At 37.4% G+C, this 20,257-nt stretch overlaps 1 protein-coding gene across 3 annotated transcripts in view; it reads right to left on the bottom strand.

The window, feature by feature from the left end:
• Positions 1-256: 256 nt before the first annotated feature.
• Positions 257-20,257, bottom strand: part of LOC120637297 (serine/threonine-protein kinase 26) — a 159,093-nt gene continuing 139,092 nt past the window's right edge. For all 3 annotated transcript variants that reach the window (XM_039909071.1, XM_039909072.1, XM_039909073.1), the window contains 8 exons: positions 19,030-19,175; positions 17,124-17,284; positions 13,537-13,664; positions 11,816-11,944; positions 9,912-10,007; positions 8,860-8,970; positions 7,945-8,036; positions 257-6,211 (listed from right to left, as the gene is read on the bottom strand). In XM_039909071.1, the coding sequence (XP_039765005.1) occupies positions 6,202-6,211; positions 7,945-8,036; positions 8,860-8,970; positions 9,912-10,007; positions 11,816-11,944; positions 13,537-13,664; positions 17,124-17,284; positions 19,030-19,175 (873 nt within the window). In that variant the 3' untranslated portion in view covers positions 257-6,201. The remainder of the gene's footprint in view (positions 6,212-7,944; positions 8,037-8,859; positions 8,971-9,911; positions 10,008-11,815; positions 11,945-13,536; positions 13,665-17,123; positions 17,285-19,029; positions 19,176-20,257) is intronic.

Below are 20,257 nucleotides of genomic sequence, written 5' to 3'. Positions count from 1 at the left end.
TATGGGGTAGAAATGAAGGAATAATAGTATAATAAAATCAAACTTCAATATCTTTGCATGTTTGCACACGAGGTAGAGTTTGCATCATAAAGTTTGCCGCTCTTAAGTCAAGCTTTCCGGGCAGTTGCACAAATAGTTATATAAGTGCACTACTCGCTCCTTTAGTTGCAACTTTAACTACTGCGCAGTCATTTGAGCTACTTTACAGCGGAAAACTCACATGATACGAACTTAAACGAGAAATAAAACCAACAGATCCAAAATTAAATAACTTCTTTTATTTCAGAGTCAAATTTGTTTCCTACATAAACGTGTTAGAATGACGCCGCAACATTAATTGACCATTACACTAATGGTACGCGCCGTGAGCTGTTACTTCGACTTGGTGCATGAGTGGGTTATACCGAGTTACAGTTACGCGCACACCCGCGCCGCCCCGACACCGCGACAAACGCAACCGTGCGCGACAGTCGCGTGCCTACTCGCTAACATTCATGACAATTCACCGTATATTTATATCACAGTTACTCAGTAAAGCGTTGTATCATCACCGACATACTTTTAAATCGTCACGGGGTCGGGCCGACGCGCGATGTTTTACACTACGCAGTACTACGACCGGCGTCGATACCGATAGACTTATATATTATCATAATAATATATATTTTAATTTATTATCTATGCAATTATGATCACAAAACCCATGAACCAAACGACGCGATCTCGACCAATCTGCGAATTCTGTAGGTAACCACTACAAACCACTACCGAGCGGAGGTCGCGATACACAAGGCGCGGCGTACGCAGCGACAAATGTGTCGCGGCCGCCGCTGACGCGTCTCGACTACGATCCAATGCCACAAACACCTAATTTTAATCAATAATCAACAATTATCGCCCAACTCTAACACTACACGCATTATTACCATATAATACCATCAAGTGGAAAAATAATTTTTGTTCCTCCATCAAAATCAACATAACATCTCCCATGCTCGATTCACATAAAAACAAAAGTACAAGGCAGAGCTCGACGCACGGGCGCTCCCGCTGCTCGCGACGCGCGTCCCGACTCACAGGCGACTTAAGGTGGATCCACATTAGAGTTGTGGTGTGCCGTAATGCATGAAAAAACCGATCGAAGCCATAGACTTGAATTGAACTTCATTTGCAAATCCTAATATATGTTTTATGGGGCCAGATAAAAATGTTTAAATACAATTAATATAATCCGAATATCCGATGCTCTATCAATAATTAAAAATACCGTAATAACTTTTATGACTTTATTACCTGCCCATGAAATCATAGTTTTTAGCAAATACAAGAGACAGCTGTAAAATTTTACACAAAAATTGCACGATAAACTTGCCTATAATGTTAAAAATAAATATTTTTATTTGCAATATAGATGAGTTTATTGCATTTTTGAGTTTTGCATAAAATTTACAGAGATTTTTGTTGTCCCGAAAACAGATCATTACACTTGCGCAGATTTTTTAGTTAAGAAATGACGTGCAACACGTAGAGACTCCGATCGCTTACAGATTTATCATGACCCAACACAACACTAATGTGGATCCAGCTGAAAGCGACGCGACTTCAGACAGTCGCGACAGTCCCTTGTCAGTCCGCACGCGCCCTTACCAATGAGTTAGAGGCAATGCTTAGTGCTTCCTAATATTAGCATAAGAATGGAAAAGTTACTTACAAACTAGGGGTTCGAGCGAGCGCAAGCGCCGGCGGTCTGTCCGTACGCTTATAAGAACACTTCATTAAACAGCTTTCTGTATATTACACTACACAATTTACACATTTTTATAATAGGTTTACATTTTTACACAGCGATAATAATTGTTTTGTAGTCTTCATTATAATATACTCTATATAGTTTCCGATTGCTAAATATTGTCGCATATCAAGCATGTCGTTCACACGGACACCGCGTGGTCGTTGGTGTCGGGAATACTTTTAAATTCACAAAACACTAAAGCTAACTCCGTATCGCCCCCATTTTACATTATCTAAACGAAATAAAATTAAAATAAAAATTTGCAACAAATATTAGATTAATGTTTTAGAACATATTCTTATTAGTCACAGTTTTATTACAAAATCGGTAAATAACCGAAAACTAAAGCCGGGAGCACAAATGCGACACGCCACCTAACCTCACGCGACGAAACTCGTGGCGAGACAAAAAAAATAGTATTTTCTCCAGAAATACATTACGAACACCGTACACGTTGCCAACATAATGTAATTAGTTAGTATGATTTGCTACAAGCGGGTGCTCCATGGTTTGTAAGGTTGCATATCGCATTTATGCCTACGCTATAAAACTAATTTCAATAAAATTAAACTAATGAATTTTATTAACACTTCACGAACGGTCACAGTGTACGCGGGGCTTCAGCTCCGGTGGATAAAATAAGAACGAGAACGCAATCAAGTCCAACAAAAAAAAAAATAAACAAATAAATCTATAAATGCTGACAATGTTGTCTTTTGTCTGGAATGACACTAAAGAAACACTACCAAATTTCAATATATCTCTAAGTATATAAATACGTTAGAATTTCGACGGCTGTACTGAACGAGCCTCTATACAAAACGTGTTAGTATAAAAAAAAACTTTAGAACAAAATTATGGCAAAATATTGGCGAAGTGTAGCTAACTCGCTCTCCACGAATATTTATAAATTAACAAGTTCAGATATTAAAACAAACAACCCGCATACAAACAGGCGCTGCGCTGGGGAATTATATACACGAGGACTCGCTTCATTTATAATGGCGTCGCGAACGGACGTGTAACCTAAGCCTTATCGCAATGGTACATAAAATCACGACAATACGGGGTATAAAATGTATATAATTTACACATACAAATCACATAGTACGATATACCTATCATAAGATGCAGTACCTCAATGGAATTAACGTAATATTTTAAAATATGGCATTGCAACTTTGCGACTTGGTTGCGCCTAAAGCGTACCCCAAACAGAAACGTTGACGGTTGCGGTCGCATTCATTGTCATATTAGACAGGAGGAAGTGTGTGAATTTCAAACGCAAACTACAGATAATTACACGATATATTATATTAACTACGTCTTAGTACATTTATTAAAAAAAAATATATATGTCCATATTTTTTTTCTATTCTTATTAGGTGAACTATCTTTAATTACATTTTAGCGTTACTGTTTGAATACATAAAAAAATCGATACAATATTCTTATTGATTTATTTTAATGTAATTGTTAGTTTTTCTATCACCGCGCTAATGTGATAAATGTCGCATACGCGACAGCATCCGCGACCGCCTCTGTTTGGGAAACGCCTATCGCCCGAAATTGAGAAAGGATCCGTAATCCAAGATTGAAATAAATCTCAGATTTATGCATATCGACTCATTTATTTTGAAAAACATCATTTCTAATAATATAATAATATAAGGTCACTAAAAGACGGATTTTGGATAATTTGTTCAAGTAGCTATGACATGGAGTGTGTATGACTAATACTGTTTAGAATAATTCTGAGACGGTTACTGTATATATTGCGCGACAAAAATACTTTAATCTGTATAAATACAAACAAATAAATACAATTGAAGTGTATGTCTGCATGCCACTCCGAAATAGCCTGCCTTTGATCAAGCTCATAACTATAAGGCCGATAGGCTCCAGTTGCGGGGACTTCATACAAGCATTAATGCACTGCCTACACTAGTTTTTTATAAAACTTGTATAGGAAGAGGATTTTTTAAACTTTATGCCAGCTTTCCGACTTATGCCTACCCTGGTCAAAAATCTTGTGCACGCAACCGTGGATAGTAAAACCGAAACATGTTTAAATTGTTTAGTTTGTTTGCCTAATTGTCGTGCTAATCTTCGGAATTGTATATGTAAATGGGACTTTCACAAGCTTGTTTAAAGATAGTGCAAACAGTAATAATCTAAGCAACTAAATTCCAGGGGTGAATTAGAAAACGGACTGAAACATTTTCGACGGATTTTTTTTAGTAGTTTGGCAGGAAGAGGACTTTTTAAGGATTTTCTAAGAATTCTACGCTAAGAAGTCGCAGATATTTACGAGTAAATAATAAAGAGTTGGCTTATTTATATATCCCCGTCATACGTTTAAGACTCGGCCAAAGTATCGAAGCATTTAATACAATAAAACACCATAGATATGCATGCATCCAATCTTATCCCATCCAAAATTATCACAATCTGTATGTATGTATATATTGTAAAATGTATGTAATTTTATATAATATTCCGCAAGAAAAGCTCATACAAAATACGTGTCGGTAGTGTATATAATATTATTTAAACACATCCGATCGATGTATAGTGATAATGCACAAATGAATACAATTAGGAATACATCGCACCGAGTTTAGTTCACCTATCTTTGCCGTAACGCAACTGACGTGGTTTATATACCTACGATTTGTCAAATGTAACATGGTTAGTTTGACAGCTGGCGCCCTTCAAAAAAAAAACGTTTTTTCTCCTGGTAATATTTAGTACATCTTAGACTCGACTTGCAGATTGCAGTTTAGGGCTAACTTGTAATGAAAAAAAAAACATATGATGACTCTTACATCATTGATAGGTACCGCCCACTTAGTGATGTGCAACGCATAACGCACAGAGTATCGAAAATATTATTACACATTTACAGTATTCAAGTAAAATCAGTTAACGAAAGAATATATAAAAGCATATAACTACTGCTCAAACATAGCCAAACGAAAACATAGCGTCGGTGGGAGTGGCTTATGAAGCGTGCCCGTATGCGTTTAGTTCGCTAGTCACAGCCGGCCAATTACGGCTGGTCCCGTGCTGCATGACAAACAGTAGAACCAATCATGTGTTTTGCGATTCAATTCATGGTGCGTGCACATATAGACGGATTGGTACCGATTCTGAATGTGAGAAAAGAAGAAATCTCTCTTCGTTCGCTGAGTAAAATAGATCGAAAATATAAAATGGGCATTAAGGTATCTATATTATTGAGGGTTGCCCTCAGACAGGCTGTCGGTCGTAAAAAGTATGACAAAACCGAAGCAACAAGTCAAGATGGGAGCATACATATGCCAACCTCACGTAACGTGGGTTAATGGACAAAAGAAAGGAAAGAAACTACAGTTTTAACCCGTAAATAGTAAACTTGTTGTTTGCATCTATAACGCAATAATAATAATTTTATAACTTAATTTATCAGCACATTTTTCTATAAAATCATAAATGAGAACGATTTCATCAAATTAAATGATAAAAAAACAAAAAATTATAAAATAAATATTTCACCCGTTGAATATTTGTATGAGGCGAGAATTGTTTTTGAGTTGCGTTGCGTTGTACAGACCTACATGTAATTGCGTTGCGTTACGGCAATAATCGCTCAATACTTATACAAGATGTCCCTTTTATAAGTTACATACGCAATATTCATAAGGGCAAAACTGAGTAATCTTACGCAGATTACATGGATTCTAGACAATGCAATACAGACCTTGTGTCTTTCCATAAAGATTCAAAATACAACACAAACATCATCATGTTACCTCGTTTAAAACTTTTTCCCTGTATGGTGAAAGTCACAATGTCATTTAAAATGGCATCTACGCAGGATTTCGTTGTATGTTGTAAGTATAAGAGAGCCTTATAAGACATTTTAAAGACGATCACAAAGTAGATTTTTATTGATAGAAATACCTCAGAACCTGTAGAAGTGCAAGAAGTTGGGTTTAGTCAGACTAAAACTTTATGACTTTCGGAATTCCGTGCGTTAGTTTTAATCGGACCATACTCAACATTTTGGGCATTCTTGTTGGTATTTATACCAACAAAAATCTCCTTTACAGCACTCAGGTATACGTCATGGCGCTCAGCGAAGTTACACTCGTCGCTAACTTCTGTTGTCGATAGATTGTTTATAAGAGATTTCCGCTTTGTAACTTATATAAGAGGCAATAATGTAATGCGATAAAAATAGGATGAGTTGCGACGCCGCGTCCGGTGCGTTACGTTGCGGTGCCGTATGCGAGTTGCGGTGCTGTAGGGTGTCGTAACTGTTGCGTTGCGTCGCCGTGTGTTAAGGCAGGTGGCGGTGCGTTCAATCGCGCAGTGCGTCGGTCGCCGCACGGCTGCTTGCGGTGGGCGGACGGGCGCCACTGATATTATAGGTCCCTGTACAGATAATGTAATTCATTTATATACAAATTCTAGCGCATATCATTACATAATAAAAAAAACAGAATGAGCTTATAAAAAATTTAAACATGCTTATACTTATTATTGTTGTATCCTATTCTATTCATCATTAACCTATAAGAGTCCACTGCGGGACAAAAGCCCTCTCACGACGAGAGGGTCTCAGAAAAAAAGAAATTCATGTGCCGGCAAGAAACTCAGTAATCGCTCTTTTACAACATCAAAATTTACAATCATTTTTCTACCTTTCGGGAAATGAGTGCGAAGCTGGCTGCTTCCAATCTACCTTGTCTTTATAAAATTTCACTAATGTAAACTACGCTGGATCAGATGTGCTTTTACACATTGTTTGAAATGGGTAAAATAGGATCGGTAGGTCCAGTATTACCTCAGGAATCATGTTGTGAACAAAGGAGTTCTGCACCTTTCGCAGACGATATGCGGATATCACTAATTTAGTTTGCCGATAATCACCACGCTGGGCAGACGAGTTGGTGATTGCAATAAATGGTAGTAGTAGCACAGAGGACGCTGCTGCCCGTTCTCCCTTATATTCCCTTAGTCGCCTCGTACGACACCCGCGGGAAGAAAGTGGTGAAAACTGTATACCGCCGTCATCACATGGTGCTAATATCCTCTCCTTATACCTATTTCCTATTCCCGTGACCATTAACCAATAACGCTCATTATGAATCGTTAATCAATGTATTAGGATATTTAGGATTCCGTAACCGGAAGGCTAAGCCTGCGTTGTCCGTCCGTCTGTCTGTCTGTCGCACGTACGCACGTGTGGTTTATCATATGATAAACCACACGTTTCTTAGTGAGTACAATCTATAAGCGTTTCAATAATTAATTTGGCTATGTTTTTAACTCAATACTAAAATAAAGTCAAATCTAGATTGCAAATCTTAACTGTGACGATTAAAAAGTTTAATAGTTGCAAATGCGAAATAGACAGAGCAATCAGTTGGGAATTGTAATATTTACAGCAACGTATATGTAAAATTAAAAGCTTAAAGGTAAAAGTTACACACAAACTTTTAAAAAGTAGCACTACATGGCTTCAAAGCTCAACTCAGGATATATCAGTCCAATTAAAAAGCGTTATTGCATTTCATTACGCAATTCTTGAGGAGGAACTGAACAAAAATAATAATTGCTCAGACGGGTGAGTACACGCGGTGGGTCGGGTTGTATTGGATAGCGGAGTAAAGTATGTATGTAAACATAATTTGCTTAGTTTAAAATATGTGTGTGGAAAATGTATGTGTCATCCACACATACATTTTCCACTTACAAACACCCGGACACTGAAAAACGTGAATGTTTTTCAGTGTCCGGATGTTCATATGTATGTTATAAGTACTTATGTATATTAAAGATTTTAAACTAAGATTTTCATGGTTAATCAACATTTCTTAGTCCCGTCCCCGTAGTCCCGTCGTGACCACGATCCATGCAATTGGGTAGTATATTTTTTATTTTTTATTTTTATTTAAGTGAGATGGTGATAACAAAAGAACAGCCTTCTTAGTTTGTTGTGGGCTTCTAAGATCATGTCCCTCGTAGCTTTTTGTTTCAAGGAAAGGAATTAGCGCCATCATCTCACTGCCATGTACCTAACCATTTTTGAACGTAATACACGCAGACGAAGTAAGCTAGTAAAAATATAAGAGCTCCAAAGTATTGTACGATTCCTTACCTACCTCATCCACTGGTGCTTGGGCTGCAGGGGGTTGTGCGCGGGCGGGGAGGGCGGCGCACTCGTGTGCGATTGCGTCGCTACCCTCTGCACAACCTGCACAACGACACAAGTACGTCAATTTTTTTTTTTTAATTGCCTTTGGTTTTTTCTACCCACGTACGTCGTTACTTCTCTGCCAGTCATAAACCTCTTAACAAAAACGTCGAGTGTACAATCATCCGCTTTCAAATAGGTTACGTGCTGCGAATTTAGACGACCGGTTGTGAAAAAAAAAAACGCGTGTGTATTTTTGTACACGCGTTAGAAGTTGTACTTCTTTGGCGTAACAGGATAATCAAAATCTTTTCAAAAATTCTTAACAATAGAAAAATGGGATGTTTATTTAAATATCACAAAAAATATTTATTTGCAGTATGATTTATAAACACTTAAAAGTAGGCTTTTTATAACTCTTACAATGCCTATCCTAAGTTTTTTATAACTTGTACTGGAGATTTTCTTCATTTTATATCATCTGCATACCCTGTATGCACGCCACTGGTAACCAATAACACTCATTATGAATCGTGAATCATTGTGTTATAATGTTTCTCGGAAAAGCTAGAAACTAGGATTTAGGAAGCCTTTTTTTTTTCTTTTTTTGGGGTCTTAAGGTGCTGGAATAGCGACCCTGCACCGGTAAGCGCAGCGTAGGTCGGCCCCCAACGAGGTGGACAGGTGATATCAGGCGAGTCGCTGGGAGCCGCTAGAGGCAAGCGGCCCAGGACCGGGTATTGTGAAACTCCCTACAAAAGACCTATGGTCCAGCAGTGGACGTCGATTGGTTGACATGATGATGATGAAACCTGCGTTGTCCGTCCGTCTGTCTGTTGGCTTACCAGTGCGCTGCATATATGTACGCGCGAGTGTGTCTCACCTGCTGCACGAAGGCTCTAGTGAGGTGCGGCGCGGATCTCTCGGCCGCGTCGAAGGCACGTCGGAGTTCCTCTATCGCACTCGCACTGCCCGCGCCGTGCTTGCGCGATAGCTGCGACACCAAACACAAAATACAATTAACTGTCGTTCGTTTAACGCAAAACTACCAAAGAACGGGCCGTTGCGTTGAAAAAGTTCAAACTGAAAAATATATATATATATAACAATTAATATGATAACACTAAATATTGGAAAGAAGCAGGCGTTTAACAATTATTCATTGTAAAGTCAACATCTCCTGAGGATGCTCCGGTTTTGGAGCTAAATGTGTGTAGAATGTACATTGCCGAGGATCTGTTTGGTGTGGAGTATACGGATTGAAGTAATTATAAATTACACCTATATACAATAATAAAGGATATATTAAGGATATATTAATATTTTCCTTCTCCGTTAAAAAAAATCGACCGTCATTATCTACCCGTTACAGGTCGACTACAGAGCACGGGTCATAATCCAGTATGAGACCGTATTCCATCGCTCTAGACAAGTGTAGATCGGTAGACTTCAAACACCTATGTTAAAGATTTTATCCTTCACCATTAAAATATATACAATACGAACGATGTCGTGCCATCCCTTTCGCACACTCGTATATCGTGCATTAGAGAAATTACAACCTTTTCTTTCAAATCTATTCTTCTTCTTTTTGGTTTATTGGTTCTGCGCGGTGAGCGATTGAACCATTGTCAATTGCTTATTCTGTGGTCAAGTGTTATTCTTATTTATACTTTTTTTTTTAAACGAGGAAACTTTTTACATTGTAAAAAAAACGGAATTTCGAAAAGAATTATTACGATCAGGAAATGATTAAATAGTATAATAATATGGAATACTTAAACTAGCTACTTATTTACAACTTAATATCATACAATAGGATAAATGAGGAAAAAAGTTTATATATACAAGGTTCATTAATGGACAAGAGGATGTTATAAATCTATTCTTTATAATAATACGTCTTTAACTATTGTCATGTGACATAGTACATACCTCATTTAATAGTGGGTAAATAAGTTGCTGTAGATACGCATGCCGCCTTACTTTGTTCTCTTCATTGTTCACTCCTCTATGGTCCAACGGCGATGACTGAAAGCACATATTTATTCATTACCACCATTCCATTACCGGCCCACTTCAGGACACGGGTCTTTTCTCAGAATGAGAAGGGTCCGAAGACCGTAGTCCGTGAGTGACTACGGTCTTGTTGTCGGTACGGTATGTTTTCCTTCACCGTTAAAGCAAGTGTTATTTAAATTTTTAGAATCAAGGAACACGACAAATTAAATATCTGCAAGTAGGGCATTAGAAAATAAGTTAGTAACAATATCGGCTAAGAATAAATATGGTAAACGCACAAGCGCGTACATAGTTCCTCGCTTAATAAAAATGTTTTATGATGGCCTTAGAAATAATCTTGATGATGGGCTTATCGAAATGTGTTATTATAGGATAAAGGACAACGTAATCGATAAAAAGGCTTGAGTGTGAAACAAGAACTTATAATAATTAAAAATGACAATGTGAGATGGTGATAACAAAAAAAGAACACCCGGCTAAGTTTGTTGTGGGCTTCTTCTTAGACCAGGACGCGTTTATAACACTCGTAGCTTTAGTTTTAAGTTTACGAATATGATTATCGCCATCATATTACTACCGTGTACACATTTCTCGTGTAATGAATGCATCAGAAGTGCCATATAAGTATACTTGGATAAAGATATTTTTGACTTTGACTTTGACTTTGAGAGGAATCAACCATTGATAATATTATTAAGATTTAACTGAAACCATATTTCCATTCTATGTCTTAATATGAGTAGACGGTTTGGGCATCTGGTTAAACCAGGCATGTAGGTTTCATCACGATGTTTGCCTGCACCGTTCAAGGAATTGATATTCTAATTACTTAAAACGCATATTACTTAGAAAAGTTAGAGGTGCGAGCTAGGATTCAAACTCGGCCCCCCGAAAGTGAAGTCCAGCTCTACCCACTACGCTATCACTGCTTTTTTATATTTATGTAAGTAATGCCGGAGCACGGTTTCGTTTGGTGCCTTAATTAAATAGGTATCAAAATTTGAGTTTTAATTTTTTTTTAAAAACCTCTCAAACTCCAAGCCTTAACTTCGACGGTTAAAAAATCTTTTATTGACATAGATTAGTGGTTCTAATATATTGTAAACAGTACCATTAATACACGAACTTCATTTGCATGTAATTCTGAAATCCGGCGAACTAGAGTTTTAATGTTTTTGGTTAATGTATTGTAATTATTAAACCCTTCAAAATGAGATAAATTCCAAGCAGGCACGTTATAAGTACTATGTCAAACCAAATCCCACACTACATCCGGCATTGTCCTTTTAAAAAATGCACATAACTCTAAAAGGTTTTGATCGAGTGAGGTTGGGGATCAAACCATATATATAATATGTTTTATGTTGTATATAAATACCATTATGTATATCCTTTGTGGGGTTGAGTATACGCTTTTACAACATGATTCCTAAGGAAATTCTTGACCTACCAATGCATACATTTAAAAAATGTGTAAAAACGCATCTAGTACAGCGAGGTTACTATACATTTGATGAATTCCTCAATGACAAGGTAGAATGGAAGCAGCCAGCCTCGCTCTCATCTCCCGCAAGATAGCAAAATGATTGTAAATGTTGATGTTGGAAAAGAGCAACTACTGAATTTCTTGCCGGCTCTTCTCGGTAGAATCTGCTTTCCGAACCGGTGGTAGAGTCACACAAACATGCATACTTGACGTTTCAAAAGTGCTTATATTAGGCCTACTTGAAATAAATGAATTTTGAATTTTTTTTGAATTTTATAATATGTTTTTAGAAAAAATCCTAGCAAAAATGCCGATTAACAGGGATTCTTACAGCTTTATTATTATAGACTACGCTGTCCCGGTTGGAGCTTCTTTCTTCGCGCTCTTTGCGCTCTTCGCGGTCCCTCTCCTTTGTGTTGCGTTGCTCAACGGGCGTTGACGTGATCGGCGTTTTTCGAGACTGGAAATAGTTATTATTATTTAGTTTTTGACGACCTCCCTGGCGAAACGGTGAGCGCTGTGAATTTAAGTAGGAGGCCCCGGGTTCGACTCCCGGCAGGTGAAATATGGGAATTAATTTTTTCAGAATTTTCTCTGGTATGCTGGTGGGAAGTTTTGGCCGTGGCTAGATACCAACCCACCGAAAAAGACGTAAGCCGTTTATTGTAAGACGTAAGACGTTAACGCTAAGCGATTTAGTGTTCCGGTGCGATGTCGCGCGGACACCGATTAAATAAATAAATAAATAAATATACTACGACAATACACACATCGCCATCTAGCCCCAATTTAAGCGTAGCTTGTGTTATGGGTACTAAGATGACTGATGAATATTTTTTATTAATAATATACATAAATACTTATAATATACATATAAACACCCAGACACTGAAAAACATTCATGCTCATCACACAAACATTTTCCAGTTGTGGGAATCGAACCCACGGTCTTGGACTCAGAGAGCAGGGTCGCTGCAAACTGCGCCAATCGGCCGTCAATTAGGGTTATGACTACCGTACTCCCTAACAGGTTAGCCCGCTACCATCTTATCACTTGCTACCACGTGAGGTTGCAGTCAAGGACTAATTTGTAGTGGAATGAAAAAATAATAAATGTATTTTATGCTTGCGGATGCCCGCTACTTCGTCTGCGTAGATTTTCTTATTGTGAAGCGTTTTAACTACCCTCCTGGCGCGGCGGTGAGCACTGTGGTTTTGGGCTGGAGGTCCCGGATTCGAAGCCCGGCATGGGCGACTTGGGAATTTATAATTTCTGAATTTTCTCTGCTAGTAATGATGCAGTAGAAAATGATAGCGGGTTAACCTGTTTAATTAGGGAGTATACCAGTTATGTTTAAACCATATCCTTAATCAGTTTCTACGCGACATCGAACCGAAACGCTAAATCTCTCAGCGGCACTTCTTTGTCGGTAACGAGCCACGGCCGAAGCCTTTCAACAACACACAGCAGCCACGTTACTATGTGACGCTGTAGTTTTAAGTAGTGTGGTACAATTTGGCAGGAGCCTTTTGGGGATTCTGAATTGAAAGCTTTTTAGGCTTAAAACTCATGTTTTTTAACAATTCTCTTGTGTTCTCTATTTTTCTGTGGTTCCTAAGTAAACTTCATTCTTTCTTTCTGTTCCAATTAAACTTAAACTTTAGCTTTGCTTTTTTTATAGTTCTAATTGACGGACCAAGCAGATGGCCAACTTTATGTTGAGTGGAAAACCATCAAGTGTATCCAGAGCAACTCTTCGCAGGGTGCTTTTAGAAAGTTGTCTATTAAAAATTAAAACTAATGTCAATGGGTTAATGGCGTTCACAGTGTTACGTGATTACGTTTGTAATACTTAAAAATAAAACTTATTAAAACATCTAAGTCTTTCAATTCGAATCGCAACATATATTAATAGCGGGCAAACGAGCAAGTGGGTCACCTGATGTTAAGTGATCACCGCCGCCCATAAACATCTGCAGCACCAGAGCAGCCACAGATGCGTTGCGGGCTTTTAAGGAATTTTTTTTATCTATGGTGACAGTGCGACTTACGGGTTGCTTGTCCGGGGTGTTGTTGTTGAGAGGCGCAGGTTTGTGGTTGTCGGGCGGCGCGTCGTCGCCGCGCGCACTCAACGACCCATTCTGCTTTGGCGCCACGGGCGACGTGGGGGAAGGTATTACTGGAATCAGAAATAACACCGTCAGCCTATTATCGAATAATAACGCCACTTATCTAACGATTAAATTCATTTGTTTGTATAATTTTCATAATTTTCTATTAGTGCTTTTGCCTACACTTGGAATTCGATATTGGAGGAATACAATTTATTTGTTTGTACTTTTTATATGCACAATACAAGTTAAGAAGAAACAGAAGAAGAATTTTAAAAAAACACAGACAGAAGCAGTATGCAAAAGGCGGCCTTATCGCTCAGTAGCAACCTCTGCCAGGTAACCTTAGGATAAAGAGAACAGACTGCAGGTTGTGAATAATTAAAAAAAAAAAAAAAAACATTCGAATGTCTACATAATCATACTTCAATCAATGGTTCGCATATATAATTACCAAAGTTATCAGCACATAATAAAATAATAACGTTAGCTTACAATATCACGCGTAAAATCAAATAGGTAATAAACCCATCGATATTGCTATTTTTAACATCATAGACAGGTTTATCATGTGATTCAGGTATAAAATATTAACTAGCGGAACTGCGCGACTTCGTCCGCGAATGAGTCGACTTAAAAAAATAGTCTTATGTCCAATATAAATCCTAGCTACATCGATTTATCGCCCCCGAAACCCCCTGCATACTAAATTTCATGAAAATCGTTGGAGCCGATTCCGAGATTCCATTTATATATATATAGAAGAATTGCTCATTTAAAGATAAATAAATAAATAAATAAATATACTACGACAATACACACATTGCCATCTAGCCCCAAAGTAAGCGTAGCTTGTGTTATGGGTACTAAGATGATTAATATTTTTTTGTATAACATACATATAAACACACAGACACTGAAAAACATTCATGCTCATCACCGAACATTTTCCAGTAGTGGGAATCGAACCCACGGCCTTGGACTCAGAAAGCAGGGTCGCTGCCCGCTGCGCCAATCGGCCGTCAAATTTGATATATTATTATATTTATTAATTAATCTGTTTTTAATATTAACTAAAAGACATGCTATTTAAATTACGCGGTATTGTTAGAAAATAGCAAGTGTCGAGTTTCTTCCCGGCTTCTCGTTCGAGTCTGTCTAAACCAATGGTAGAGACACTATATACAACGTGTAAATAAAAACCGAAATATCTCAGGCTTCACAGAGGTAGGTACATTAATGATTGTCTCTGAGGCTTATCTGTGTAAAGCACTGCAATAGTTTTTACTCAAAGAAATCAGATACAGACCTAACATCAAATGCAAAATTAAAATCACGTAACTGTCAATTTATTAGGTAGGTCTTTCGCGTTGCGTAGGTACTATGCACGTGTCGGTCTTTTATCTTCAATAGGGTTGTTATAGTTTAACAGTTGTTAAAATTAAATGTTTTTAATAAGTTATTTATTTTGTTAGGTATTTTGCGACGACCTTCCTGGCGCAACGGTGAGCGCTATGACTTTATTTAGTCCCGGGTTCGATTCCCAGCAAGAGCAATTTAGGAACTTTTAAATTCTGAATTATCTCTGGTCTGGTCTGGTGGGAGGCTTTGGCCGTGGCTAGTTACCACCCACCCTACCGGAAAATATTTGTCGTTTAGTGTTGCGGTGCAACGTCGCATAGAAATCTATTAGGGGTGTCATACCATACCCCATAGTCAGTACAGATTTGAAAATTCAATTTATGTCCATAAAAATATAACAAAATTTAAAAAGAAAATGGACTATAACAATTTTTTTTTAATTTTTTTTTTATTAATATTAGAAGCATAAATAAACTCGTGCGGTATACTAGGCTATACAAAATTGCTAATTCATTAAAGGGCAATTGTATATTATTTTATAACAAATTACCAAATGAAATCTTTGAGATGTCTCTCAATAAGTTCAAAGTTTACATAAAACAAAAGCTTACAGAAAAATCCTATTATATTATTAAGGATTACTTGAACGATAAAAGAGCTTCGGTAGTGAATTGCTCTAGCTTTATAGCTTAATATAAATAAACTGTGAGATGTTGATAAAAAAAAAAAAAAAATTACCCGGCTAAGTTTGTTGTGGGCTCTTCTTAGACCAGGGCGCGTTTGGAACCCTCGTAGCTTTAGGTTTAAGTTGGCGTACGAAGTTATCACCATCGCGCTACCATCTTGGACTGAATCATCATCTGCTGTCTAACCACCAGGTGAGATTGCAGTCAAGGACTGTAGTAGTGGTTCTTTTTTTATTTTTTTTAAAGTACGAAAAAATAAATATGTTCTTCTGTTGTTTTAGTATTTTTACAGGGCGATTCAACAGTATTTCGTTATTCGGTAACACGTTGTATAGACATATTTAACTGGCAACGTCGTTGTCGTCGTGCAAGACGTCAAAAGTGCTTTAACCCTAAGATTACTAGAAACAACCTTAATCGGTTTCTGCTCGGCATCCCACTTTAACGTTTAATTGCTTGGCGGCACGTCTTCGCCGGTAGGGTAATAACTAGCTTGCCTGTAATTACACCGGCGCCCAAGTCCGGAACACAGCTTTGCCGCTTGGCGTCAGAAACAAGCATGGCGCATCACTACCGAATATGATTACTATGATCATCATCATCAACCTATGTCAAGCCCACTACAGGGCACAAGTCTCCCTCAAAAAAAAAAAAATATACCACCACAATACACACATCGCCATCTACCCCCAAAGTAAGCGTAGCTTGTGTTATGGGTACTAAGATGACTGATGAATATTCTTATGAATAATATACACAAATACTTATAATATATAAACACCCAGACACTGAAAAGCATTCATGTTCATCACACTAACATTTTCCAGTTGTGGGAATCGAACCTGCGTTGGACTCAGAAAGCAGGGTAGCTGCCCACTGCGCCACTCGGCCGTCCAAATTATTAGCGTTTCGGTATTACAGGTAAGTCTCAGAGATAATAAATAATGTACCTCTAAAGCCTCTAAAGTATAATTTCGGTTTTAATTTACACGTTTTAACTTGTATATATGGATATTATGATGATGATAAGATGATAATTATTATAGTATTTTCATTATGGCGCCTAAAATATACAACAAATAGCCAGCGTCACTAGCCAACAGAAACATAAATCTTGTAGATTTTAAAGATAATATAAAAAAATTACTTATTAGGAAATGTTATTATACCATCCAAGAATATTTAACAGACACAATATTATAGATTTGACATTTACAGTGATTACAATTTGACATGAATTGATTAGATATTTGTAATTTTGTATCAATATCAGTCTGTAGTTTATTCTTATTTTAATAATGTGGATTGACTTAGGATAGTTTTATTATGGTAAGTAGGAATTAGTGTACGATCATATATATTTTTTGCATGCCATCTAAGGCGGATTTTTTGTCCCTATATTTTGTGTACCTACCAACAATGTAATACCAATCTGCAAATAAACGATTTGATTTGATACTGATGACGATGCAAACATACCCGCGTCCTCGTGTAAGGAGCGCCTCTTGTCGTCGGTGAGGTGCGCGAGCGTTATGGGAGGTAGGGGGGCTAGAGGCTGCGCAGACCGCGCGGCTGAACCCCCCCTCACCGTCATGATCCACGGCTCGTCCGCCTCCCCGTCACCGCGGCTGCACTCCTCTCTGCAATAGGAATAATTCATCGTCATCGTCAACCCATTACCGACCGACAGGGCTCTGATCCTATCTGAGTGAGGAGATTTTAGGTCATTGTCCACCGCCTGTATTAACAGAATATGTTGGAACTTTAAAAAAAATCAAAATTCAAAATTCATTTATTTCAAGTAGGTAGGTAAGTCAGTCTGTTTGTAGTGACTCTACCACCGGTTCGGAAGGCAGATTCCACTGAGAAGAGCCGGCAAGAAACTCAGCAGATTGCTCTTTTCCAACATCATCCTAAACACCAATAATTAACACATACATATTTAGCTAAATAAATATTTCATTTCATTTCACCACGCTGGCCAAGTGCTGATTGGTGGACTAATATTATTCATGCTATTATTATACCTATTACCTATTTATACTAATGTGTATGTTTGTTTGTTTAATTGTTACGGTCTACCGTTGATTATAATGAAATTTTGGACCTTTATAAATTTAAAATGCATATAACAAAAATTCGGAACCGGCAGGATTTGAACCATCGACTCTCTGGCAATCGCGGCCTGAGCGTAGTATTTATAAAATTGGACGTATGTAACTTTGTTTATCCCCGGAAAGCGGCTGGTAATAGATAACCGCGGAATATTTTTTTTTTCAATTTAATGTAATTGTGTATAGTTATACACAATTACATTAATTAACATATTGAAGGCTTATGAAGTAGATACTCAAGTAACTAATATAATATAACACAAAATCAATTCGGATAGTATACACATACAGTTGTATCGACGTATGACCTACAAACGTTTTTGTGGTAGTGATTCATCCGTAACATTTGTACAAATAGATCGCTGCAGTAGTTCCGCGAAGGACTAACTTGATCCTTTTATAATTCGACCGCTCACGCGATTCTATAATCAGACGGGAACTGATTGCGCTCTTTGAATACTGTTTAAGAACCGTATTAATAAACCGACATCAAGTTAAGAACAGGCTCTTATGTATGGTATTAAGCATAGATTGAACTATACTAGAGGACCTGTTCTGAACTCTATTTCGTTGTATTAATACAAGCCTAAAATGATATTTGCTCCAGTTTTATTATTAATTTATGTATGGTAATAATTGATGGACTCATGGTAACTGGAAAACCATCGCCTATAAACACTTCGCAGGGCATGCAAGGAACAAACGTCCTACAAAGTGCCGCCCTGTGTTCATCGACCTGAGGCGTAGGTGTTTAGCCTGATGCGCCTGTAATTACACCGGCAACCACGCCCTTCAGACCGGAACACAGCATTGCAACAATGCTGCTTAGCGGCAGAAATAAGCATGGTGCTAAATGTGTAGTGGGTTCAGGACCTCTTCCAAGGTATCCATTCGATTTCCGAATGTTGCAAACTAAACTTTTCCTCTTTTTATTTCTAAAATAAAATCAAACATAACCAAAATATTCAGTAATGCCATAAAAATCATAAAATTAGTTAAAAGTTACTGAATCGTAATATAGTTAGAAAAATAAACAGTAGTATTTATTTTTTTTTCACTATAAAGAACTTGACTTTTTTTAAAAGTGCTCTTAAAAGGGACACCTACATGTAACATTTTATTTCTTCAAAATAATTATTGAAAAAACAAGCCGATGGCCAACAAAACCTAATAAATGGTAAACCATCGACTTAAGACAGAGCAACACTTCGCAGGGAATGCAACGAACACGCCCTACAAAGTAATTATATCAATTTGTTGAAAATACTTACGAATCTGAATTTTCCGACTCTGTTTCGCTCTCTTCACTCCTCTGCGCTTTCCACTTCTTATACCTATCGATAAGATCCATTAGGTACGAGTTTTTCTTCGCCTTCCGGATAAATTGGAACTTTAGTAACTCTTTCGCCGTTGGTCTCTGAAATTAATGTACAGTTAAATTAAATATTGTTTATCCAACATCAATCAGACATACCCTTCTTGAGGATTCTTATGAAACTTCTTAATTTAATAACAATGCAGCGATTTCTCGCGACTTGACCCAAGTAAAGTTTGTAATGAGTAAACTTTGCTAATTTCCTTTGCTAGGATTAAATTACTCTGGCTTGAAAAGACTTTCTAAACGAAACCTGTAAAAGTCCTACCAAAATCGGTCCCGCCACTCAGAAGATTAGCACGGACAAACATATTATGTATTACTATCATTAAAATAATCATTTGAGCTATACGATAGACAGTTACTTCAAATATAAAAATTGTAGCCATGGAATCTAAGACGTCTGATTTGTAACAACTCAACACACAACAATAATACAAATACGGACGCTAATCGCTTGACACGAAGACTAGAAAGGTTAACATGGAATACGCAACCATGGATTTTAAAAGTTTCATTCCTCGGCAAACAGAGATAAATTATTATTTTACTGGCAACCATAACTTATTTATGTGTAGGTACATAAATCCTTATCAAAGGCTTATATGTATTAACAGGGAAATACGTTTCATTCGCCATCAAACGGATCCCGTTGAAAAGGGTCCATTCGAAATACATTCGCGTCATTCAAACGCGCGAACATCAATCACGATCGATCACAAGATAACAAAAAGCACTCAAATTTCGGGCTCCTTATCCCGACGCGCCTCGACAAACTCTTTGGAGTATTCAAAATGGCAGTCGGTTGTAGGAAAATATTTTTGGATATATTACGTACAAGAAATACTGATACCGATTGGAAAACATAATGTAAATCTTTATAAATATATTGATCCTGCCATTTTTACTCCACCCGTGCGAAGCTACCGCTAGTTGTAAATAATTCAATGAATTAATCTCTTTAAATTAATAAAATAGAAGTGTATATCTGTAAATTCGAAATAACTCTTACTGAAGCTCATAATATGATTATTTGAGGAGCAGTCCAATCTGAAATTGCATCCCACAATATTCTCCTCCCAGAGGCATTGGATTTTTCATAAAATTTATGAGATCACCCGAGA

This window comes from Pararge aegeria, chromosome 3 (genome assembly GCF_905163445.1).
Source record: "Pararge aegeria chromosome 3, ilParAegt1.1, whole genome shotgun sequence".
Lineage (NCBI taxonomy): Eukaryota > Metazoa > Arthropoda > Insecta > Lepidoptera > Nymphalidae > Pararge > Pararge aegeria.
Note: the sequence above shows the minus strand (reverse complement) of the source record. Positions and strands in the feature narration are given on the sequence as shown.